This window comes from Vipera berus (genome assembly GCF_964194415.1).
Source record: "Vipera berus genome assembly, chromosome: 2".
Taxonomy (NCBI): Eukaryota; Metazoa; Chordata; class Lepidosauria; order Squamata; family Viperidae; genus Vipera; species Vipera berus.
This window is the reverse complement of record NC_138203.1, coordinates 272,101,800-272,128,307: the sequence shown is the minus strand read 5'-3', so window position 1 is coordinate 272,128,307 and position 26,508 is coordinate 272,101,800. Positions and strand designations below refer to the sequence as shown.

The 26,508-nt window shown below is 44.5% G+C and overlaps 1 protein-coding gene and 1 long non-coding RNA gene across 4 annotated transcripts in view; one reads left to right on the top strand and one right to left on the bottom strand.

Annotated features, from left to right (window-relative positions):
* Window positions 1–1,846: 1,846 nt before the first annotated feature.
* The window catches only part of PBX2 (PBX homeobox 2), a 47,784-nt gene continuing 23,122 nt past the window's right edge, over window positions 1,847–26,508 (bottom strand). For 2 of the 3 annotated variants that reach the window (XM_081321569.1, XM_081321568.1), the window contains 6 exons: window positions 20,916–21,106; window positions 16,121–16,256; window positions 15,727–15,871; window positions 14,927–15,015; window positions 11,581–11,667; window positions 1,847–7,413 (listed from right to left, as the gene is read on the bottom strand). In XM_081321569.1, coding sequence (XP_081177695.1) covers window positions 7,321–7,413; window positions 11,581–11,667; window positions 14,927–15,015; window positions 15,727–15,871; window positions 16,121–16,256; window positions 20,916–21,106 — 741 coding nt within the window. In that variant the 3' untranslated portion in view covers window positions 1,847–7,320. The remainder of the gene's footprint in view (window positions 7,414–11,580; window positions 11,668–14,926; window positions 15,016–15,726; window positions 15,872–16,120; window positions 16,257–20,915; window positions 21,107–26,508) is intronic. The other variant, XM_081321570.1, reaches the window with a different exon arrangement.
* Window positions 6,844–26,252, top strand: LOC308664365. The gene is made up of 6 exons (XR_014025658.1): window positions 6,844–6,925; window positions 7,279–7,441; window positions 11,936–11,969; window positions 16,062–16,192; window positions 21,037–21,145; window positions 25,799–26,252. It is a non-coding gene; the product is annotated as an uncharacterized lncRNA (long non-coding RNA).

Genomic DNA, 26,508 nt, shown 5'->3' with positions numbered 1-26,508 from the left:
AGGACAGGGGTAGGCAACCTCGGCTCTTTTATGACTCATGGATTTCAACTCCCAGAATTCCTGAGCCAGTTCTAATGTGTGCTCCATGTAGTTTTGCCTATGAGAAGACGTCAGCTTCTAAAACTAATTGTGGGTATCCATTTTATTTCCCCAATCATGTGACCTCCACAAGTGTTGGGGCCAGTTGACACAGTACTGCCTTGGTGCCTGGGAAATCTGGGAATTGTGGTCCCACACATCTGGAACATACACATCTTGCTGCTTGGCAGGATCCACAGAAGCTTAGCAGCGAAATAATCAGAACGCGGCTAAACTTTGTTAGGTTTTTTTTTGTTGTTTTGTGTGTTCACATCTTGTGTAAATACTGTACTATGCAAATCTGGAATTTTAGTACTGTGACAGTTGCTATCCTGAATTTATCTTCTGTGGTGGCTAATTTTACAAATCAGCAATTTCATACACATACACACACTTATAAAATGATATATACAAATCAGCAACACAGTCACTTGTAAAATCTCTCTCCCTATATATACCAGTGTATACACACACACACACACATATACGGAGAGAAAAAATTTACAAGTGACTGTTGCTAATTTTACTGCAGAGAAGGTAAACTCAGGATAGCAACTTTAATGTAATGTTTTCTCAGTTAAAATGCACCCTCTTTTGTCTCACAGAGCAAAATACACAAAGCGCAAGATAGTTTTTTGTTGTTGTTGAAAAGCTGTTAAAAATAAAGGCACGGCTGAGGAAAATATAAGCTAATGTACTCCCCCTGCCCAGTGCAGAAAACCAAACAGCTGTCATTAGGTCACAAAGAGAAGCATTTAGGACAGGGGTAGGGAACCATGGTCCTTTTATGACTTGTGGACTTCAACTCCCAGAATTCCACAAGTCATAAAAGCACCATGGTTCTCCATCCTTGATTTAGGGGAACTGTGTCCAAAGGAAAAGGACACCAACAAAACTTTCACCACATCAAATACTTTCCCCTCTGGGTTGGCAGTGGAAATCTCAGAATTGTACACTCCATCACAAATAACTGGTAAATGGAGTCCTCTCTTACCTGGCTCCATTCATTTCCTATCCCGCCCCTATTAATGGGCCATGTTAGATCCCAAATCACATGAGAAGGGCTTTGTGTAGACCAGTGTTTCTCAACCTAGGCAACTTTAAGATGTGTGGACTTCAATTCCCAGAGTGCCCCAGCCAGCTACTTTAATCCTTGTTGAAACCAAAATTCCCACAATCCTTTGCCCCTGCTCCTACTCCTTAGGGCCCTTGGGATTTGAAGTCCAGAATTCCTGCCTGGCAAACTTAGAATCTTCAGTACAGCTAAGTCTTCCAACTTATAGCCATTTGTTTAGTGAGCGTTACAATGACACCGGAAGAAAAATGACTTATGACCTTTTTCACACTTAATGGCCATGGCAGCATCCCTATGGTCACATGATCAAAATTCGGATGCTCGGCAACTGGCATGTAATTATGTCAGTTGCAGTGTCCTGGGGGGGGGTGTCAGGTGATCACCATTTTGTAACCTTTTCAGCTGTCTTCTGACAAGCAAAATCAAAGGGGGGGGGGGAGAGGCCAGATTTTGCTTAACCACCACGTGACTCGCTTAACAACTGCGGTGTTTCGCTTAACAACGGTGGCAACAAAAGGTCGTAAAATGAGCACAACTCACTTAACTGCCTTGCAACGGAAACGGGTTCAATTGTGGCCGTTGAGGACTATCTGTATACAAAGAGCAATACAAGAGACTCTTTCCTCCTCCCCCCCACCCCGTTTCTCTCCCCCTCCCCCCACCGTTCCCCCTCCAAAAGAATCCCAGGGCAAAATGTGTCTTCATTTTTATAGAAGAAAAATAATAATGATCATAAAAGCAAAGGAAATCTAGAGCAGAACTCAGAACAAGTCACACGGCCAGTCAGGTAACGAGTCCCCACCCCCACCCTCTTACAGTCAAGGGGAAAGAGTTCAGATGGGGAGGGGCGTCTCACAGCAGCCCCCCCCCAATAGGGTACATAGAGGTAGCAGGTTCAGACGTTCTCTGTCCCAAGTCTCTATTGGTTTCTCTTGCCATGAGGTAATAAAGCTATTGGACTGACTAGCACGGAACCCTCCCCAGCCTGAGTGGGGGCAGGTTGGATGTCTCTGTGGATCCCTTGTCTTCCACCGCTGAAAAGTTGTGTGTGCGGGGGGGGGGGGGTCTTCTTTGTGAAATAAGTCAAAATCACCCTTCCTCGGTGTCTCTTTGCTGGCAGGGGCAGATCTTTCCTCCGCTGGTCCATGCCTTTCTTTTCCAACCAACTGCCAATCAACCGTCTTCTTGCTGAATCTTGTTTTGGCTTCTTCTCCTGCCCGACAGGTTCTTCTGATCAGTTGTGAGAAGCTGCCCTAGTAAGTTTTTTTTCCCCTCCTCCCTCCCCATCCAGCTTTTTCTATACTCTCAATCTTTCTCAACCGTAGCCACTTTGAGAGATGCGGACTTCAACTCCCAGAATTCCCCAGCCAGCAATGCTGGCTGGGGAATTCTGGGAGTTGAAGTCCGCATCTCTTAAAGTGGCTACGGTTGAGAAACATTCTCTTAAACACATTTGGACTATTGGGTTACTTGCTTCTCCCTTTCCCAAGGTAACATGTCAAACTTTACTTATCTAACATGAATCTTCCTGCCCTCATTTTTTTTTAATTTCGTTTCCTTTCTGATATTTTTCAAGGGTTTACCCTCTCATCCTTTCTACTTACTTCCTTTCCCACCATTTTAACAACTAACCTCCTACAAAGTCTTCCACTGTACACCTCCCCACACCTGCTCTTGTGCGTTTCGATCTAGTTTGTAGTGGTTGCTGGGCTTTTTCCACCTAGCTCACCGATCATTCACTTTGTGTACCAAACTATTTACACAATCACTCGTTTCTTCTCCACCCTGGTAAAAAGGAAATACCCCTCCGAACGAAGCCTTGTGCCGAGATGGAAATATATTTTAGTATTTGCCAAACTTGGCCCTCTCTTTAAATATGTAGGACTACAGCTCCCATCGCTCACTCTCACTATGAGCCATGGGGCATGATGGGAGCTGTAGGCCAACAGAGTGGGAAGCAGCAGACTTTCAAATATTTGTTCCTCTGGAAGAATTTACACCCTTCCTTCGTGGCGACACTCAGAAAAAGGGAAGAAGACAAGAAAAAGGTCTGAAGTCCTCAGCTTACCACCATTCATGTTGGTGACCATTCAGAGTTACAATGGCCCTGAAAAAAGCGACATATGACCGGTTTTCACGCCTACAACTGTCGCCGCAGCCCCATTGCGGGTCGCGCAATCAAAATTCGGCCGTTTGGCAACTGGCGTATATTTGTCACAGTTGCATTGTCCCGGGGGATCATGCAATCACCGTTTGTAACTTTCCCAGCTGGCTTCCAACAAGCAAAGTCAACGGGGGAAGCCAGACTTGCTAAATAACTACATCAGGAGTCCCCAACCTTTTGGGCACGAGGGACCGGTTCCGGGGAGAGAAGTTTTTCTGCGGACCGAAGGGGGCGTGGTCTTGTGTCCTGCCTGCATCCCGCGGATGGGGCTTGGCTTGTTTGTGCAGCCAGGTTGCTGGCATACCATGACCTGGTACTGGTCCACAGATCAGGGGGTTGGGGACCCCTGGACTACATGATTCAGTTAACAACTGTGGAGACTAGCTTAACAATTGTGGCAAAAAGATCGTAAAATGGGGCAGAACTCCCAACTCCCTTGATTAGCAACGGAAATGTTTTGAGCTCTACAGGGGTCGTAAGTCGAGAACTAACCATTCTTCTGGGTTGTTCAGATCCTTTTTTTTCTCCTCCTGTCCAAAATGCTTCTTTGGGAGGCCAAGAGCAAACAGAATTTGTTTGAGTGCTCAAAGCTTCCTGCCCTGTCTGCATTCTTATCCATCCTCGGAACTAATTGGGTATCTGATTCAGGGGCTTCGCCTTGTGACCATAATTTTCTGCAAAGGTCAGATCCAGCTACCTGATGAGTCCAACACGACACAATCCTGCTTGGAAGCCCTTCCACTGCTTTTATTCCAATGTTATTGGGAAAAGTGTGATTTTTTTTTTAACCATCAAAATGTGGAGCCGACAGAACTCCCATTTGGTAATGGTAATTTTCCAATACAGGTAATCCTCGACTTAAAGAACACTCATTTAGTGACCGAAGTTACAATGGCACTGGAAAAAGTGACTTATGACTGTTTTCGCACTTATGACCGTAGCAGCATCCCCAGTCATGTGATTAAAATTGGGATGCTTGATAACCGATTCATATTTATGACCAGTGTAATGTCTCAAGGTCATGAGATCCCCTTTTGCGACCTTCTGTTACAAGCAAAGTCAATGGGGAAGGTTCACTTAACAACCATGTTACTAACCGAACAACTGCGGGGATTCACTTAACTGTGGCAAGAAAAGTTGTAAAATGGGGCAAAACTCACTTAACAAATGTCTCACTTAGCAACAAAAACTGTGGCCTCAATTGTAGTCATAAGCTGAGGACTACCTGAAAAGATTAAATCCATCTTCACTGGTTTTCACACCCGGGTAATAATTATGAGGAACACCAAGATTCCCAAAGTGAATTTGAAGCTTTAACTTACATAAATGTCCCATTCTTTTGGTGTAAAGTTGGTGAAAAACTAGTAGGGAGGGATGAGATCTTTCCTCCACTTCCGCTCGACATCCCAAAAATTCTCCCTTCAAAATAAATTAATGGATTTTTTTCCCCCGCAATGCAAGATGATTTCTGTGATACTTTAAAGCAGGGGTGTCAAACTCAATTTCATTGAGGGCCGCATCAGCATTGCGGTTGCCCTCAGGGGGCTGGGTGGGCGTGGCCTACTGGGTGGGTGTGGCTAGAGTACGTATGGCCTGCTGGGTGGGCATGGCCAGCTCTACATCATTCGCATCAAGGGTGCCTATGGGGGCCTGGGCAGGAGTGGGACAGATCTGAGGGTCTCTGGCAGGAGGAGGGTCTCTGGGCCAGGGCCAAGGCAGTGGGGGCCGTTCCCTCACTGTTTCCAGGATGGCTTCGCAGGCCACATGAAACCACTTCGCAGGCCAGATCCGGCCCCCGGGCCTTGTGTTTGACATGCCCGCTTTAAAGGGAGGACAAAAAGACATCTTCTCTTAGTCAGTACAATCCTGCTTGGAAGAACCCATCCGTCGTTTTTATTTCAATATTACTGGAAAAATAATATTGTGGGGAAAAAAATCTTGGCAATAAGCACAACCACTGTTATTAACAGTGGCTCTTAAGGACACTCCGATCGAACGAACAGCAATTGACATCACCGTGCCCAATCATCAGCTGCTTTCTTTTGTACGTTCTCTCGTGTTCTTTCCTTTTGAAAAAGAAATGTAAAAAGTCCTGCTAGCTATCTGGCACAAGCTTTGATTTGCACGACCGCTCTAGTGAAAATGTATATAGTTGAGGAAATCTAGCTGATCAAGTTTTGTTTGGTCAAGCAGAAAAACTCTACTCTGGTCACGGAGCAGGCACGTGGAACACAACCGAAGTCCAAACGTCAGAAAATATTTAAAAAAGGGAAAACAAAAATAAATCGCAAGAAGAATATGGATGTGTAAGAATCAGTGGGACATAAGATTCCCTGAAGAAAGAGAAAAGTAGCAAAGAAAAGATAGTTTAAAAGATTAGGAGTGACAGGATAGCAGTGTTCCAATACCTGAAGGGCTGCCACCAAGAGAAGTGGGGTCAAGCTATTCTCCAAAGCGCCCGAAGGCAGGACAAGAAGCCACCGATGGAAACTAACCAAGGAGAGAAGCAACCTAGACCTAAGGAGAAACTTCCTGACCAGTCAGGACAATTAAACCAGTGGAACAGCTTCCCTTCAGAACTGGTGAATGCTCCAACACTGGAAGTTTTTAAGAAGAGAATGGGCAACCATTTGTCTGAAATGGTCTCCTGCTTGAACAGGGGGGCGGGGTGGGACTAGAAGACCGCCAAGGTCCCTTCCAACTGTTAATTTTGCTGTTAATTCTTTCCTCCACCCCACCCCGCCCCCGCTTTATGGAACCCTATCGATTTCTCATAGCATCTTAGGGTTCCACTCAACAGTTTGAAAAAACCCTGTTCTAGAACATCCAGTCCTGCCTAACCTTTTGCTCAATACTAGTTCTCCTTCCTAAACTGGTCTAGCCCAAAGCTCCACGTCCCGCCAGGGGCGTGGCCTGTTCAGAAACGGACTGTGCGAGCAGGTGGCTGGAACTCACCTTGCCCAACAAGTGGTGGGCCAGTTCCCTTCTCCCCACCCCCGGACTGCCAAGTGTAAAGGTTGAAGTCCCGCTGCTCTAATAATGGAATTCTACCGCTACCTTTGGACAAAGGTTAAGTCTTATCTCTAACCTCATCGGCACCGTGGCTTCCCACACCTTTGTCTTTCAGGAGGCCTTCCTGAGAAACGTCTGCTTTCTGATACAGATGAACTCCCAACTTAGATCTTCAGTCTCGTACGGAAAGGCAGGTCGAGCGGTTCGGTCCAAGGAGGTTAGCCTTACGAAGCCACACGCAATCCGCTTGCAAGACAGGAGCACAAGAGCACTTCTTGACGTTTTTTTCTCTCCCCCCCCACCTCCCCCGAAATATCCCACAGGAGAAGCTACTGTCCTTGATCACAGTATAGGAAGGAAGTGCCTTCTTGGGTCTAGGACAGGATCCGGATCGCCAATGGTTTTCGTCTGGTTACACGCGACAGGAAGCCACCCGCCTGTCCCTTTGGAATCATCCCGTCATGGAGAGATGCCAACCTAAGCTGTCTCTGCTTGTTCTCTTACAAGAAATTCCATCCACGCTGCCATCGGAGTGATCCTTCGGTGCGGGTATAACCTATGAGACCGATCCATCAGATGAGGACACTTGGTTGCAGGTACCTCAGTAGCTTGTCCTTTGACCCCTGCAAATCGACAAGCCACTTGGGACAGCCCCTCCCAACCCATTCCCACCCACCTCCCAATAATGTCACCAGGCTGGGTCCCCTCCAGGATGCTTAAAGAGTCACGTCTTGGTTACCAAAGGTGTCATGCAGGATCACAGAAGGACGGCCATCTTCTTACCCAGTGGGTGCATCTCAAGCCGTCTGCCCCAAGGATCGCTGCGTCACCGGATCCCCCTCCCCACCCTTCCCCGGCACGGTGATGCGGTGACTCTTAAGGCCGTGAAAGGAGTCTTGTCTCTGCCCGGCCTATTCACCGCTGGCGTTTTTCTCTTCTCTGGCATCAGGACGAACGTGAAAAGGGAGGGGGGACGGCCAGCGCAGCACGATCAGTTGGAGGTGTCAGAGTGGACGCTGCCGGGACCTTCTGTTGGGGAGGTGACAGAAGAAGGAGTGGCTGCTTCCTGCCAGCCGCCGTTGGCCTAATGAAAATAAAAACAAACGAGGACGGTAAATTTCCCTTCTCTAATCCAGGGCTTTTCAACCTTTCAACCCATTGTGCCACTTTTAGGATATGGCAACATCCGAGTCCCACCAGTCGCCTAGCAAGGTGTCCAAAACTTGATGAGAAAAAAAGGAAAAAAGTGATGAAGTACAGGTAGTCCTCAACTTACAACAGTTCGCTTAGTGACTGTTCAAAGTTACAATGGCACTGAAAAAAATGCCCCCCAAGCCACAGCCGAGCAAGACACCTGCCTGCCCGCCCGGCGGCGCTCTTCCTCCTGTCCGAGGTTTTCATTGTTGTGAGCATTTCTGTTGAGGATTGGCAGCGGGGCTGGGGTGGGGGGGTGTTTGGTTTTTATTCCCCCCATCTGCTGGGTGTTTGCAGCAGGTTTTGATCACTTCACATGACCCTGGGACACTGTGACTATCATAAATATGAATCAGTTGCCAAGCATCTGAATGTAAACCACAAGACCTTGGAGATGCTGCAACATTCCAGCTGATCGGCGCTTCTTCTGGGCTCAGCAGAAGTGCCAGGATCAGCGCCGAACTCCAGCTAGAGTCTGGCGCTGATCCTGGCGCTTCCACTGAGCCCTGACAGCCCTGCAGCTCCAACCGTCTATCGCTCAGGCTTGTGCAGTGCTGCCACCGGTTCAGCTCATTCCCCTCCCCTGCTACAACTTTTCTAGGATGGTCACGTACCACCTGCCAGGTGCCCATGTACCACAGGTGGTACGCGTACCACTGGTTGAACAGCCTTGCTCTAAAGTAGTAAGTAGTAGTAGTAGTAGTAGTAAAGTTGGAAGGGACCTTGGAGGTCATCTAGTCCAACCCGCTGCCCAGGCAGGAAACCCTATACCATTTCAGACAAATGGCTGTCCAGTCTCTCCTTAAAAACAGTGTTGGAGCATTCACTGCTTCTGGAGGCAGGTTCTTCCACTGGTTAATTGTTCTAACTGTGAGGAAGTTTCTCCTTAGTTCTAGATTGCGTCTACAGGTAGTACACGCAACTTTTGTTTAGTGACCCGAGTTATACAACAGGACTGGGGAAAAAATGACTTATGACCATTTATTACACTTATGACAGTTGCAGCATCCCTATGGTCACGTATTCAAAATTTGGACGCTTGGCGACTGACTCCTATTTATGACGGCTGCAGTGTCCCGGGGTCACAGTGATACCCTTTTGCGACTTTCTGACAAGCAAAGTCAGTGTGGAGGACAGGTGTGCTTAACAACCGTGTCACTAACTTAACAGAAGTGGTTCACTTAACATCTGTGTCAAGAATGGTCGCAAAATGAGGCAAAACTCACTTAACGGCTGCCTGACGTACGACCAATTGTGGTCGTAAGCCGGGGACTAGCTAGATCAGTTTTCAGTTCCCGCCCTTTTGAAAATTCCCGATAATGAACCATCCCTCTGCTTTCTTAAAATCCTGAGTCCACTTCAGATCCATTTTGTCTCCTACAAAAATAATCAGTCATCCTTCTAACGTGCCCAAAATTGTTATGTAGCTTAAGAGCAACTGTCTGAGAACACTGGAATACCATTTCACACATCTGTTCCTCTTCTGAACTGTATACAGTTCCTTTTGTTTGTCATCCAAGACAATAGTTAACAAAGGACAGAAAACACTCAACTGTGTATATCTAGGTAGTCCTCAACTTACAACAGTTCACTTAATGACCGTTGGGAGTTACAACAGCACTGGAAAAAGTGACCTTTTGACCATTTTTCACACTTATGACCGTGGCAGCATCCCTGTGGTCATGTGACCTACATTCGGATGCTTGACAACTGACTCACAGTTATGGCGGTTGCAGGGTGCCAGGATCGTGGGATTTCCCCCTTTGCCACCTTCTGACAAGCAAAGTCAATGGGGAAGACAGATTCACTTAACAACCGTGCTACTGATTTAGTAACTGCAGTGATTCACTTAAGAAATGTAGCAAGAAAAGTCATAAAATGGGGCAAAGCTCCCTCAACAAATTTCTCACTTAGCAGCATAAATTTTGGGCTATATTGTGGATATACAGGACTACCTGTATGTCACTCTTCATGTACACAGCGCACCACAGTGTGTTACTTTGATTGTGCTGTGTGTTTAACAGACACTTACATGGAAAACCAGGTATCGTAAAGCTGTTCCCGGATTGTTACAGAACTAGCGGCATCCATAACAAATTGTGGACAGCAAAATAACGACGCACGGCAAATGCTGCCGATACATTTTTGAGCAACTCTTGACACAGGTAGTTCTTACAACCATTCGTTTAGCGTCCATTTTTCACACTTTAATCACCACTGCAGCATCCCCACGGCCGTGCGATCAGGATTCAGGTGCTTGGCATGTCTTTACAATGAAGCGGACTAGTCACAGGGGCGAGGGATGGGCTGGGGGGGGGCAAGCCTACCCCTTATTTTTGTATCCAGCGAGCGTGGATTTCAGAGCTGGCTTAATGCCGGACTTGCCCCAATCCGATCCCTTAGGAAAGATTAGTCCTCGACTCCCATTTGGTTAAAGCAAAGGAAGAGATGGTGTTAGACTTCCGGAGAAAAAAGGAGGAACCTGCCCCACTTTACATCGGGGAGGACTGTGTGGAGAGAGTTTCCTCCTTTAAATTTCTGGGAGTCTACCTCTGTGAAGATCTGACCTGGAAAGTTAACACAACCCAGGTGGCTAGAAAGGCCCAACAGAGGCTTCACTTTCTTAGGGTCTTGCGGAAGAACAGGGTAGAACAACGGCTAATGACCCTCTTTTACCGGTCTACTATAGAGAGCGTCCTCTCGTATGGTATTGTGGTTTGGTATGCTGGTCTGACAGCCGCGGACAGGAAAGTATTACAGAGGGTAGTGAGCACAGCACAAGACATTGTGGGCTGTCCCCTGACACTACTGGATGACATCGCCAGGGCTCGTTGCCTTGGAAGAGTGAGGAAGATTCTCAGGGATGACTCACACCCTGGATGGTATCTCTTTACTCTCCTACCATCGGGTAGGAGATATAGGAGTATAGCTAGCCGTACCAACAGGCTGAAAAACAGCTTTTATCCGTGGGCTGTTAGGCTTTTGAATGGGATATAATCTCTGTGAACTTATGCAGAATTGACTTGGGAGGCCGGTGTGTGGTGTAGTTGGTTCACATGGTGTGGTAGGATGGAGGGTTTGTTGTCACTGTGTGTTGGGGGGAGGGAGCACGGGGAGAGGCTCAGCTAATCTCAATGTACACATGTTGTACTTTGACAATAAAGGTTTATTATTATTATTATTATTTATTATTATTATTAATAAAGTTGGAAGGGACCTTGCAGGTCATCTAGTCCAACCCCCTGCTCAGGCAGGAAACCCTATAGTACCATGCCAGACAAATGGCTGTCCAATCTCTTCTTAAAAACTTCCATTGTTGGAGCATTCACAGCTTCTGGAGGCAGGTCGTTCCACTGGTTAATTGTTCTAACTGTCAATAAATTCCTCCTTAGTTCTAGATTGCTTCTCTCCTTGGTTAGTTTCCATCCATGACTTCTTGTCCTGCCTTCAGGTCCTTTGGAGAATAGCTTGACTCCCTTGTGGCAACCCGAGATATTGGAAGACTGCTACCATGTCACCCCTCACCCTTCTCTTCATTAAACTAGACATACCCAATTCCAGCAACCGTTCCTTATACGTTTTAGCCTCCAGTCCCCTAATTATTTTTGTTGCTCTTCTCTGTACTCTTTCTAGAGTCTCAACATCTTTTTTACATCGTGGTGACCAAAACTGGATGCAGCATTCCAAGTGTGGTCTTACTAAGGCTTTGTAAAGTGGTATTAGCACTTCACGTGGTCTTGATTCTATCCCTGTTAATGCAGCCTAGCAGTGTGTTGGCTTTTTTGGCAGCTGCAGCACACGGCTGGCTCATGTCTAAGTGATTGTCCACTAGGACTGTGAGATCCCTCTCACACTTGCTACTATTGAGCCAGGAACCCAGTCACCCAGGCCAGCCCCCTGCTTGGTACAGAATCAGCTGAAAACGTGTCAGACAACTGCTATCTTGAGTCACTAAGTGAACTGTCATAAGTCAAGGGCTACCTGTATTTAACTGAGATCTTTTCCTGTTTTCATCTGATTACACAAGCACATCCGAGGCCGCTGGATCTAAACTCACCCTCATTTCTCGTGGGCTGTACATCTGGCTGGCAGCCATACTGTCCCCATAGCCACCAGGCCCCATGGAGTGACGCATCGACTCCACCTAGGAGTGAAAGAAAAACACACAAAAGGTAGAAAGAATACATGCTTGGAAGGTTGAAGGTTGACTGAGAAATATTGACTGAGAAATATTCACTATCAATTCTATGCACAATACACATTTTCCCATAGATTTCCCGTTCTCCTTTTTGATGCAAACGTACTTCAGAAAGGGGAAAAAAAAGTGATGTGACGGAAACAGTAATTTAAACTTCCTCTCCAGTTCCCACAGCCAAGATACTTAACATTGCACTCTTTTTATCTTTTCACAGAGCTGTAAAAACCTGGCTTTTCTCCCACATATTGGTGAGCCCATTCTCTTGGGAGGATATGTGCTTTTTAAACTCAAGTCTTGGCTGTGTGCATTGTTATATTGTTTTATTTTTATATTGGCTTTGATTTGTGGCTCAGTTGCTATTTATTTATGTACAATATTCATTTGCTATCTAATTTATATCCTCTGGAATGAGCGTCCCCAGAGATCCAAATGTCCCCCATCCTGCTGTTGTTCAAAAATATAGTGAACATTTGACATATAAGGAACGGTTGCGGGAATTGGGTGTGTCTAGTCTAATGAAGGGGTGACATGATAGCAGTGTTCCAATATCTCAGGGGCTGCCACAAAGAAGAGGGAGTCAAGCTGTTCTCCAAAGCACCTGAAAGCAGGACAAGAAGCAACAGATGGAAACTAATCAAGGAGAGAAGCAACCTAGAACTAACGAGAAATTTCCTGACAATTAAAACAATTAGCCAATGGAACAACCTGCCTCCAGAAGCGGTGAATGCTCTGACACTGGAAGTTTTTAAGAAGAGACTGGACAGCCATTTGTCTGAAATGTTATAGGGATTCCTGCCTGAGCAGGGGGTTGGACTAGATGACCTCCAAGATCCCTTCCATCATCATCATCATCATCATCATCATCATCATCATCATCTTATTATTACTACTACTACTACTACTACTACTACTACTACTACTTCACCCAGGCCTTTGGCAAGGAACAATGGGACCCCTGGCTTCATTCCACCTGGTCTGTTGGGCTTGCCAAATTTTTACCAATTTTAATTTATTTAATTGTTAACCACCCAGAATGGTTGGAAATCAGGCAGCCTACAAGTTTAATAAATTATTATGATTATCCTGCCACCATCATAAAAAAAACCTCAGTGACTCACAGTAACAAACCACATAAATAACATAGACTAAAAAAGTGTGTTGTAAATACTCAAAAATACACAAGCTATGAGTGGGGTGGTCTTACCCATTCTTTATGTTTGTTTCAGGTAAATATAATCCAACTTGAAAAGACAGGGCAGGTAAAGATTTTAAATTAACCTGGAAAAGGACTTTTTGCTAAACAGGATTTCTTTGTGAAGAAGCTAACTTTTTCACAGTTAATTTTTTAAGATTACATCAGTCAATTACACAGGTTTGCTGTGGGATAAGGGCACTGTACGATGTGATGTGAAATTTCCACTGGAACGTTTATTAGCAATCACCCAAAGTAGTGTTTCTCAACCTTAACGTTAAGATGTGTGAACTCCCAGGTTTCTGGGAGTTAAAAGTCCACACATCTTAGTTACTGAAATATTCTCTCTCTCTCTCTCTCTCACACACACACACACACACACACCACACACACACACACACACCCCAACCTGGAAGGGCTTATGTTCTCAAATGGGTTTGACTAAAAGTCCCATTACACTGAATCAATGCAGTTATTTGCTCTGATAATGAGGAACAAAAGGATTTTGGTCCAACTTTTCTGAACTGCATCTGAGAAGGCAGTAATGAAATAAACAATAAACAAAGGCAATAAACAAAGCTATTTTTTTATGTCTATTTCACATTTCTCAACCACCCATCTCCCTCAGCGATTATTGCCTGTCAGAAGAAAAAGTGCCACGTTGGGTACCTTCTTTTTTCATCCCTTATTGTGCAATCACATCAAGATTTTTAGAAAGAGTTTTAAAAAAGAACTAGAAATATAAAAGATCCTGTAAATTAAGCTCCTCAAAACCTTGTGGGTGACTGTTTTCTTAAGGGATCAGCAACTGGTTCCTCAAGGATGTTTTTTTCTCTTTCCTATTCTCACCTGTAGCCCTGTAGCCTTGGTGGAGCAGTGGGCTAATGCCTCCTTAAGTAACACCAGCTGCCTGCAATTAGTGCAGGTTCGAGTCCCACCAGGCTCAAGGTTGACTCAGCCTTCCATCCTTCCCAGGTAGGTAAAATGAGGACTCAGATTGTTGGGGGGAATTAAGCTGACTTTGTAATAATGCCGCTTGGGGGTGTGTGAAAGCCCTAATAAGCAGGCATATAAATAGAATGAAGGCTACTGCTAAGCTTGTAAGCCACCCTGAGTCTTCGGAGAAGGGCGGGATATAAATGGAATTAAAATAAATAAAATAAATAAATAATCATTATCAGGATCACAAGCTTCTCAAATGGCCAAACGCCATTGTGCCAAAGTAGTAGTAGTGGTAATAATAATAATAATAATAATAATAATAATAATAATAATAATAATAATAATAATAATAATAATAATAATAATAATAATAATAATAATAATGATGATGATGATGATGATGATGATGATGGTGGTGGGACCTCAGAGGTCATCTAGTCCAACCCCCTGCTCAGGCAGGAAACCCTATACCATTTCAGACAAATGGCTGGCCAGTCTCTTCTTAAAAACCTCCAGTGTTGGAGCATTCACCACCTCTGGAGGCAGGTTTTTCCACTGGTTAATTGTTCTAACTGTCAGGAAGTTTCTCCTTAGTTCTAGGTTGGTTCTGTCCTTGGTTAGTTTCCATCCGTTGCTTTTTGTCCTGCCTTCAGGTGCTTTGTAGAATAGGTTGACCACCTCTTCTTTGTGGCAGCCCCTGAGATATTGGAACACTGCTATCATGTCCCCCCCCCCTCGTCCTTCTCTTCATTAAACTAGACCAGGGGTGTCAAACTGCCATCCTGCGGGCTGGACGCATCATCCCAAAACCGCACCCACCCCATTGCCGGCAATGGAGAAAAAGCTCCGATACGTTGTGCGACGTCATGTGACGTCGCGGGTTTGACGTGTCGGAACTAGACATTCCCAATTCCAGCAACCGTTCCTCATATGTTTTAGCCTCCAGTCCCCTGATCCTCTTTGTTGCTCTTCTCTGCACTCAGTAACAGTAAAGAGGAGAGACTTTCTATCCCTTCAAGAGTGCCTGGGAGATGCTCTGTGGCTGCTCCAAGTGCCAAGGAGGGAACTAACCTGTGATGTAGAATAGGAGTCTCCATTTAGCCCCTGAAGGCCCATGAACATATCCCCCGAACTGGACAGATTGAAGGAGCCCCCGGAGCCTGTGAGAAAATTTGAGGAAAGATGGGAGAAAAAAAGAGCAACGGAGTGAAACGGGTGGAGAACGCAGCTCTTTCGAGCAAAGAAAAGATTAAGGCTACTAACAGGTTAAGTAAACTGGAGGTGTAGGCCACGAGCCCCAAGCGCAGATGGGAGTACTAGCTCTATCTTTTTATGTAAGGCTATAGTAAAAGAATCCCTGTCACCGTAACGGAACTCCAAACTTACCCTGTAGTTAGATGGGCAGCCAACAAATGTTATAAATAAATAAGCAAGCACACGAATGGATGAATAAATCTTGCACATCTGAAGGCACATCTCTTCCCCTTCCCCTTTCCCACCCAAGGAACCAGGCAGGGACCTTTCTCAGACGTTTTCCACACCCGCGTTCCTGCTGTGGACTCAGCTGCTTCTAAACTGACTGGTGTCTAGTCTGTGGCTCTTCCTCCTGTCTCCCCCAAGGTCATTCCCGCAGACCCATTACACTGGCCTGGGGGGCTGGGGAGGAGGAAGAAAGGAAGGAAGCATCTGTGTCTGCATTCAGCAGGGATGACGGCTTGTTTGGAGCGGGACGGAAGAGCTGGGAAATGGAGATTCTCCCGAGGAGCTCCACGGTTTATTGGAGGGGGGGCAGTTCCATGCTTCTCCAATCCCGGCAAGGACTCCTGCACCAACATGGGGTGTAGCGGAGTTTTGGGGAGGAGGGGAGTTACCCGCGGAGGAGGGGGTGTTGGGAGAGTCGCCCCCGCTCTGTGCGGCGCTGACCGCCGTTTTCACGGCGTAAATATTGGCTTCCTCTTGGAACTTGCCGATGTTCTTCTTATAGCGGATGCGCTTGTTCCCGAACCAGTTTGAGACCTGGAAGGGAGGGAGGGAGGGAGGGAGGGAGAGGGCAGAGGTCAACACGGGAGGGACAGGAAGCGGGAGGGGAAGAAGGGGGAAAGAGGGGTGAGGAAGGAAGGGAATTATGGATCGATAGGTCAGCCAAACCTGGACCCTTTCCCCCGGCCGACCTTCTTTCCCGAAGTGATCCTACCGTCTCTTGCAGACAGTCTTGCAGCCTGCTCGGATCAGCTTCAGACCTGCCCCCCGCATACATCCTGGTACCTGCGAGACGGTGATGCCGCATTTCTTGGCAAGCTCCTCCTTGGCCTCCTCGCTGGGATACGGGTTGCTCAGGTGCGAGTAGAAATATTCATTCAGGACCTCGGTGGCTTGTTTGCTGAAATTGCGTCGCTTCCGCCTGCCCGTTGCGTGGGATGAAGGTGGGGGTGGGGAGAGAGGTTGACAATTAGAACAAAATGAACTGCCATTCAGGTATCAATGTCTGTCGAAGAGAGAAACCCGTATGGGATTAAGAAGGGGAAAATTAAAACAAAAAAACAAAAAAACGAGCGGGAAGGGTAGGGATTTATAGGTATAAATAAAAAGTACATAGAGCAACCCTCCTGGTAACGTACTAGTTGGTTGCAGAGGGTAAAAACAATCTGTTCAAATACAGGCTGTCCTTGGATTACGATGGCAACTGGAACCACAACTGCTGTCATTAAGCAACACAACGTGTCACGTATCAACCTTGTTAACTCTCAACACACTTTTTTCCGCTAAACGGTCTGTGATTATATATATAATCACCTTGATACCTCCAATTTTATGTGGGAAAAAACCCGAATGACCAAAGATCTACATACAAACATCCGTGAAAACCTCAGAAAACACACACACACACACATGTATGTATGTTTTCATAGATTTTCACAGGTATAGGTATGTATATATATATATATATATATATATGTTTGTGTGTGTGTGTGTGTGTGTGTGTGTGTGTGCATGTGTGTCTCTTAAGTGTTTTTTTTGAACATCCTATGTTCACCCAAATATGGGTCTTTTTTCTTCTTTTGCCTGTATCAGTCCCCAAACTAGGGCCGTCCATAGGCAGCAGTCGCAAGCAACTATCTTTTTGTGCCAAATTTGGATTTTGCCAACAATATCTATATCATCTATATCTATATCTATATCTATATCTATATCTATCTATAAGTAAAGGTAAAGGTTTCCCCGCACATGCGTGCTAGTCGTTTCCAACTCTAGGGGCCGGTGCTCATCTCTGTTTCAAAGCCGAAGAGCCAGCGCTTGTCCGAGGACGTCTCCGTGGTCATGTGGCCGGCATGACTAGACGCCAAAGGTGCACGGAACGCTGTTACCTTCTCACCATAGTGGTCCCTATTTTTCTACTTGCATTTTTACGTGCTTTCGAACTGCTAGGTTGGCAGAAGCTGGGACGAGTAACAGGCACTCACTCTTTTATGCGGCACTCGGGATTCGACCCGCCAAACTGCCGACCATCTGATCAACAAGCTCAGCATCCTAACCCACTGAGCCACCGCGTCCCTATATCTATATCTATATCTATATCTATACACACACATACATACATGGTTGCCAAAATGACTCACTGGAACATCTCTAGACATTATCATGTACCATTAATCAACAACTGGTGGAAACATGTACTCGAAAATGAGCAGGGCAAAATATTGTGGAATTTCCACATGTAGAGTGATAAAATCTTGGCTCATAACACACCAGAGGTAACTGTGGTTGAAAAGAAGTGTGGATAATTAACGTGGCAATACTAGGCATAGTAAAAAGGGAAGACAAAAGAATTGGGGATTGCAAAAAATTAAGATATGAAAATCGAAACTAGAAAAATTATGGCATTAAACTGGGCAGTGTGGCACACTGGGTGCCAGACCAAAAAACCTTAGACAGCACTTAGGAAATCTGGGCATCAAACAAAATTTCCATCTGTCAACTGCAAAAGGGGGCAGCTTGATGGCTTAGCACAGGGGTCCCCAACCAGGCCACAGCCTATTGGTCACCGAGTGCTCATGCCCCACTCGCACAACCAACGGGTGTTCGTGCCCGCACATGCGTGTAACCCTCCCACAAAACCATCCCCTTCTTCCCTCCTCCAGGCCACCAACCCTGAAAGGTTGGGGAACTCTGGCTTAGCAGTTAAGATGCTGGGCTTGTTGGCTGGAAAGCCGACAGTCCGGGTTCAAGACCCAAGCATCAAGCAATGGGATGAGTTCCCGTCCTCGCCCTAGCTCAGTGGTGGCGAACCTATGGCACGGGTGCCAGAGGCGGCATTCAGAGCCCTCCCTGTGGGCACCTGCACCATGCCTCGGAGGTGGCAACTGTCCCTCTTCAACCAGCTCCCCCCCCACAGGTGTCCCTCCCCACGAGCGACATTGAGGTGACCACACCCACCTTGGCCACACCCACCCAGTAGGTTACGCCCACCTGGCACCCAGCGATAAATAAGTGGGTTTTGGGTTGCAGTTTGGGCACTCGGTCTCTAAAAGGTTCACCATCACTGCCCTAGCTCCTACCAAGCTTGCAGTTCGAAAGCATGCAAATGTGAGTAGATAAACAGGTACCACTTCCATGGGAAGCTAACAGCGCTCTGCGCCGTCATGCTGGCCACGACCATGGAAACGTCTTTGGACAGCGCTGGCTCATGACTTTGAAACAGAGATGAGCACAGCCCCTTATAGTTGGCAATGATTAGCGGAATAAAATCCACAGGGACTAATTACCTTTCCCTTCCAATTGCAAAAGGCCACACATCTTGGATCCACTCTTATACTACACCAATACATTACAACATCCTAGGTTGAAGAACTCAAATGTGTATGAAGGTCAACGCCAGCTAAACAACTAGCAGCTGTGATTTCACATTATTGTGTATGTAATAGTAATAAATTATGCTATTTGGGGTGGAGTAGCTTTTTCTAAAGCCAGATTAAATGTGTTGCCATCAAAGATGCTATATGGTAAGATTTCAAAAGATCTCCTATCTCTCCACAATGGTGCTCTTGTAATGATACTGACCTGTGATCAGTTCTTAATGCATTATGGTTTCTATAGATTTTTTTTAAGATGGAGGCAAGGAAGAGTTATTTCTGAATACATTTAAACTTTTACTCCCATATAAAAATCCCAAAAAATTAGAGGCACATTTTAAACTATGGCTATAAGCCAAATACTTTACTAATAAACTTTTAAATGAATTGTGTAATATCTATCCATTTATTTTATCTGTCAAACTGTTTGATCTTACGTTAAAGCTTTTGATCACACCTGTTACTTAGCTATTTGAGTATTTTGGCTGTGATATACATTACACACATACAAAAGATGTGGGTTCGACCTCAGCTTGGTGGCTCTGAGGCTCAGAGACTCACTGCCTATCAACAGCTGTAGCCCAGATGTTCACTGCCGCTGGATAACACAGGATCCAAGCCCTTTTATTGCTGGCTGAGGAATTCTGGGAGTCCTTGACTTACAGCCAGTTGCTTAGTGACCGTTCAATGTTCCAATCATTGAGCATCCCATATGGTCATGTGACCAAACTGGGCATTTGCCAACCAGGTGCAGCTTTTTTTTCCCCAGCGTCCTGTGGCTGCATTTTACAATAGTTTTGCCAAACCCCCCCCCCCCAACCCTGCAGCATTTATTTCTGGTTTTTGGCAAAGCCAATCATTATTTGCTTAACAACCTTGGTGTTTGCTTAACAACCAGAGTGTCCACTTTATAACTGTAGTGTTTGCTTAATGACTGTCACAAAAAACAAGGTTTTATGACCATCACAACTGATGACCATGGTGGACAGGCTGTGGTGAGCCAGAAAGACGGGTGAGAAAGTATTTACGTCCTAGAAATACTGTTTCAACTTCTCCCCTCAAGACGACATTACAGGGCATCGCATGCCAAAACAACTAGACATAAGGTCAATTTTCCCCCCATGCCATCACTCTGCTAAACAACTAATTCCCACAACAATATCAAACTACCTAGTAGGGCTGTATTACTATTATCCTTCTCATCTTTCCTATTACCTATTTCGTTATCTTCTTATGACTGTAACTTTGTTGCTTGTGTCTTATGATTTATATTGTTTTTATTTAATACCCTAGTATGATTTATGTTGAACGGCGTATTTAGTATCCTAGGACTCTCACTGAGTGTTGTATCTTATGATTTATGAGGATTGCATTTTATCATTATGATCATGATTTATCACTTGTTGCTTGTGTGCACACTGACAGCTTATGTACCGGAGACAAATTTCTTGTGTGTCCGGTCACACTTGGCCAATAAAGAATTCTACCCTTATTAAGTTGACGACTGCCTATACCTCTTAGAAGTTACTGAAGTTGAAGAATGCTGCATTAAACTATTGGGGAGAGGAAAGACTTTGTGACCCCACCATTTGTTTTGGCTGGCATGGCCAGCTCCAAATTTGCAGCAGTAAAACAAGGGTGGGCAATTACGATCCTTTTATGACTTGTGGACTTCAACTTCCAGAATTCCTGAGCCTTATGACTTGTGGACTGGCTCAGGAATTCTGGGAGTTGAAGCCCACAAGTCATAGGTCAACGCTGCTAATATCGAATTGTTATTGCTTGACAAGAGATGAAGAAGTAGCTATTTCATACATTAGACTTGTGTATTGTTTTAGTTTAAGGTTAGGAGGGGGGATGAGTAGGATTGCACTTTTCAAGGCCATCTCTAACTTTGGCGGGTCTTCTAACGGAAGGGAAACTGATTCTTTAGATTAATTGGAGAATATGATTAATGACAAAATTAGAAAGGTGGAGAATTGTGTTTTACTATATTGTGCAAGGGGGTGGAGATTTCGGATTCCAGCTCCCTTCGAGCAAGCATTTGCCGGTGTATTAGGCTGAGAAAGGACTTTTAAGGTAAACAATGCCTCAGAGTCACTTGAAAAGCCCATACCTCGGAAACCTGACATCATAAGGCTCAAGAATTCTGGGAGTTGAAGTCCAGAAGTCATAAAAGGACCATAGTTCCTCTGAAGTAAAATAACCACCTGGCATCCAGGAAGCGGGAACGCAGGATCATGACCGCTTCACACGTGCTCTGCTTCAGCTGCATCTGGATAGAGCTGAACTTCCGATGGATGATGCTGACCATGCGCTCAATCTCCTTAGGTGACACCGGGCGTGTGCGGCTTTGCTCTCGAAGCAAATTCATCACGTGGGTTGTGAACTCATTGCAGGCCTTTGCGGGTCGAGGAGTGGAAAGGAAGAGGTGGGGCTGGTGAGTCAAAAGCTACGACGGCAAGAACGTGGCATTTTCTCCAGACATAGCAATCTATGCTCCATTCCAAAGATTCACCACCTCTGGCCACTAAGCCTTAGCTTGCATCTCCAGCCAATCAATTATGTACAGGTAAGTCCTCGACGTACAGTCATTCGTTTAGTGACCGTTCAAAGTTACAACGGCCCTGAAAAAGTGACTTATGATCATTTTTCACCGTTATGACCCATTTGCAGCACCCCCATTGTCACGTCCTCAAAATTCAGATGCTTGACAACTGCCTCGTATTTATGACGGTTGCAGCGTCCCGGGGTCATATGATCACCTTTTGCAACCTTCTGACAAGCAAACTCAATGGGCAAGCCAGATTCACTCAACAACCGTGTTACTAACTTGAACAACTGCAGTGATTCACTTAAAAAACTGTGGCAAGGAAAGTCGTAAAGTAGGGCAAAATTCACCTAAGAACTGTCTCACTTAGCAACAGAATTCTGGGGCTCAACTGTGGTCGTAAGGCAAGGACTACCTGTAGGGCCATTAACTTTTTCTTCCCTAGAAAAGTCTGATTTTTCTACCCATTCAATCTGTTGGCCACTATGGTCCTAAGTGTGGCTACTGAAAACACAGGCCTGGATACTTCTCATTGTGACATGGGAAGTATCTGCCGATTTAGAAGAAGCCTCCAAACAGAATAAACCATTAAAAACATTTTTTTTAAAAAAAAAAAGCCCTAAAAAGATTACATACACATATAAAAGCAGTTCCCCAAACTCAGCCCTCACCCAGATGTTCAACAGTTGATGGGACTGAAAAGTTAAAATCAATGTAAATTAATAGTAATTATTACAATAGCAGCAACTCTCTTTGTTTCAGCTACCAGCATCTAAATGTTAAATTCAATCTTCGGCCTGAATTTACATCTGTAGCCAATTTTTTATCCCACAACTGCAAATCAACTCAACTCAACTCTGATGCAATGATTATTTCTCTTCACCCATTCTGATGTAACTCTGTATGCCTGGATACTATTATTTTATTTTTTAAAAAATCAAGTATCCTATAATTGACATAATTAGTTCAGCCAGTAACAACACAATTTAACCATTATGTGCCACAAAATTGGGCTTCATCCCTAATGACTGTTGATTTAAAAATGCAACTTTAGTAGAGTAATATAATAGTGTGGAAGGGGTCTTTTTCAGCTGGGCATTTTAGCTGTCCTTGGCAGTGAATGCCAGGGACTCAAATTTATATATATAAATTTATATATATCCACTTCCTTGGAAATTTAAAGAGGGTCATCAGGGCAACGTTTCGACGAAATCTCATCCGTCATCCTCAGGCTGGTGACTTCAGCTTTGTTCTTCTGGGAGAAGTGTGTGATAGTGGCTCAACAACTCACAGAACACACCCCCTCTGGCAGTTTAAAAAGAAGAAAAAACAGCCACTATCACACACTTCTCCCAGAAGAACGAAGCTGAAGTCACCAGCCTGAGGATGACGGATGAGATTTCGTCGAAACGTTGCCCTGATACCTCCAATTCTACATGGGGAAAAAACCCGAATGACCAAAGATCTACATACATACATACATACATACACACACACACACACACATATATATATATGAAGTCCCTCTTTAAATTTCCCCAAGGAAGTGGATATTAAGTTAATTCTTTAAAAGTTGAAAAGACATAAATATGTCTAGTTTAATGAAGAGAAGGAGGAGGGGGGACATGATAGCAGTGTCCCAATATCTCAAGGGGTGCCACAAAGAAGAGGGAGTCAAGCTATTCTCCAAATCACCTGAAAGTAGGACAAGAAGCAACGGATGGAAACTAATCAAGGAGAGAAGCAACCTAGAACTAAGGAGAAACTTCCTGACAGTTAGAACAATTAACCAGTGGGACAACCTGCCTCCAGAAGAGGTGAACGCTCCAACACTGGAAGTTTTTAAGAAGAGACTGGACAGCCGTTTATATGACATGGTATAGGGCAAGGGTAGGCAACCTCGGCTCTTTTATGACTCATGGACTTCAACTCCCATGCTTTGAAGTCCATGAGTCATAAAAGAGCCGAGGTTGCCTACTGAGCAGGGGGTTAGACTAGATGACCTCCAAGGTCCCTTCCAACTTTATTATTATTATTTTTATTTATTTATTTTATTTTAATTCCATTTATATCCCGCCCTTCTCCGAAGACTCAGGGCGGCTTACAAGCTTAGCAGTATCATCATCATCATCATCATCATCATCATCATCATCATCATCATTATTATTATTATTATTATTATTATTTAGTACAAAATAAGTCACCAGGTGGGATTGTTTGCAGCAAATTATGGTGACATCAAATGTCGGTCTCAGAGGCTAAATTAGACAGAAATTACAGAGGGGCTAATTCTTCTTTATTGTAAGGCGACATGATAGATAGAATCTTGCAAGTCTGAAAGTATATCTCTGTCCCTGCTTTACAGTCTGGAAAACTAGGGAGGGTCTCTTCTGAGTCTCTTGCCCCACCCATTATCCAACGGCAGGCTATGCTGTCTGTTATCTGACCGTTCCCTTGGCAACATCCCTTGGCCCAGCCTCCCTAGGTCTTTCCCACATTCTCTTTACACAGAGTGACGTGCAGGCAGCGACACTGTCACACAAAGGCTTCCATATTATGTACAGGTCGTCCTTGAGTTATGAACCATAGGTCATAAAGTGGGGCAAAACTCAATTAAGAACTGTCTCACTTAGCAGCAACAGAAATTTTGGGCTCAATTGTGGCCGTAAGCTGAGGACTCCCAGTATTCATTTCAAGCCGGGGGTGTCAAAACTGGCGGCCCGTGGCCCGGATGCGTCACGCGCAGGCCACGCCCACCCCGGCTCCCCAAAGGCAAAAAAACCCCACGTTACGATACGTCACGTGACGCGCTGGAGTTAGACATCGGGTTTTAAGCAATACTGCTCCACAAAGAACATCTAATCCGTGACCACAGTACATGTCTATCTGTGCTGTTGTCTCTGTGTGTGTGTGTTGGGGGGGGGCTATCAGCCTTCCTTAGATTTTACCAGAAGCCTTCATCTATATAAATATCTCTTCCATCCATCCTGTTAGATATTTTTTTAAAAAAAGAATTCATCTGAATTTTTGGGGTGGGAGGTGGGGGTGGGGAACTTTGCACAGATTCGTCTGTTATGCTGATTCTGCCCTTTCCTTGACCGGGAATCCTTGCTCATGGTCAGTTCCCGTCTGGGGTACTACAATGAACTCTAGCTAGGGCTGTCCTTGAAGATCCCACCCTCCTGATCTTCTGTAAAGAGCTTAAAGACCTGACTTTGCCTGAAGTTGGCCTTGAGCTCCAATGGGAGAGGAGGATCACTCTGGAGGTGGTTGATAAGATTTGATAACAGATTCCACCTCCTTCCCTGCCCATCCTACATGCTCCCTTCCCCATCTTTTAGTTAGGGTTGATCCATTTGTATTTTTATAGCATTTTATTCCTGTTTCGGGCATGTTTTGCGTAGTTTTTTTTTTCCTTTTTAACATTGCAAGCCACCCAGAATTACCCTGCGGTAAGATGGGTGGCCAACAAATTTAATAAACAAAATAAATAAAAGATCAGATGGAATGGGATGATGGCATGCAGTGACGGCTTTCCCTAAGTTTCCCCATGTAACATCTCTACAGGTAGTCCTCGACTTACAACCACAACTGAGCCCAAAATTTCTGTTGTTAAGTGACACATTTGTTAAGTGAGTTTTGCACCGTTTACGACCTTCCTTGCCACAGCTGTTAACTGAATCACTGCAGTTGATAAGTTAGTAACCCAGCTATTAAATGTACCTGGCTGCCCCCATCAACTTTGCTTGTCAGAACGTCGCAAAAGGGGATCACACGGCCTTGGGACACAGCAATGGTCATAAGTATGAATCAGTTGCCAAGCATCTGGATTTTGATCACACCATGATGGGGATCCTACCAAAGTTGTAACTATGATGATGATGATGATGATGATGATGATGATGATGATGATGATGATAATAATAATAATAATAATAATAATAATAATAATAATAATAATAATAATAATAATTTTATTTGTATACCGCCCTTCTCCCGAAGGACTCAGGGTGGTGAATGGTCATGTCACTTTTTTCCACTGTGGTTGTCACTTTGAATAGTCACTAAATGAACTGTTGTAAATCGAGGACTATCTGCACTACATGAGTTGGGCTGGCTCTCAGTTTCCACCCAGGTGCCCTTCAAGGTGCTGGCTGTTACTATTAATTTATAACTTTTTATTGAATTTGAAAATGGAAAATGAACAAGTTAAAGAAACAACGATAAGATGGGGAAAACTTTTTGGATATAACACAGATTTAGAAAAATGGCAAAACCTGTGGGAAAGACATTATAAACTGACAATGTCAACTTGTTATAAAGAAAAACTATATAAATGGTTTACAGATGTCACTTGCCACCAGCAAGATTAGCAAAAATGTTTAAAATTATGTCAGATAGATGTTGGAAAGTCAGGCACCTATTATCATGTGTGGTGGACATGTTTTAAAGCAGAGGTACTGGACAAAAAAATACATACTTGGCTAGAAAAGATGTTGGGAAAGCATGTAGATTTTAAACCTGAACTTTTTTTTTAACTAGGTATAACGCCAGAAATGATTGGTAAACAAAGCATTTACTTGATTTTACATGTCATAACAGTGGCAAGAATCATATTCGCACAACATTCGAAAAATGAAGAAATACCACCAGAGGAAGAAATAACTTAAAAAACACTGGAACGTGCAGAAATGTACAGACTTACTACGAGGTTGAAAGAAAAAGAAGAAACAGAATACTTTCAAACTTGGGACTTATAGGGTATAGGGTTTCCTGCCTTAGCAGGGGGTTGGACTAGATGACCTCCAAGGTCCCTTCCAACTTATTATTATTATTATTATTATTATTATTATTATTATTATTATTATTATTATTATTATTATTATTATTATTATTAGTTTATCAGTGGCTGGAGAAAAGAATAAAGGATTAGGAATTAAATTTGTATTGTTGAATAAATACTATTGAATTGTATGGGGGAAAAAATCAATAAAAACTTTACAACAACAAAAAGGGTACTGGCTATTACCTTTAAAGGCCTGCAAGGGCACAGGGTCAGGTTATCTGCAGGACTGCCTTTTCTTCTTTTTTTAAAAAAGGGTTTTATTGTTTTTTATAAGGATGGGAAGGAAAAAGCGAGGGGTGGGGATTGGGGTTTCCCCCAATAACATTCAATGCTGGCAAACAGCATATTGTCTGCGTACATATATATATATAAATGAGAGTATTAGAGTTAATGATTGATAGCAATA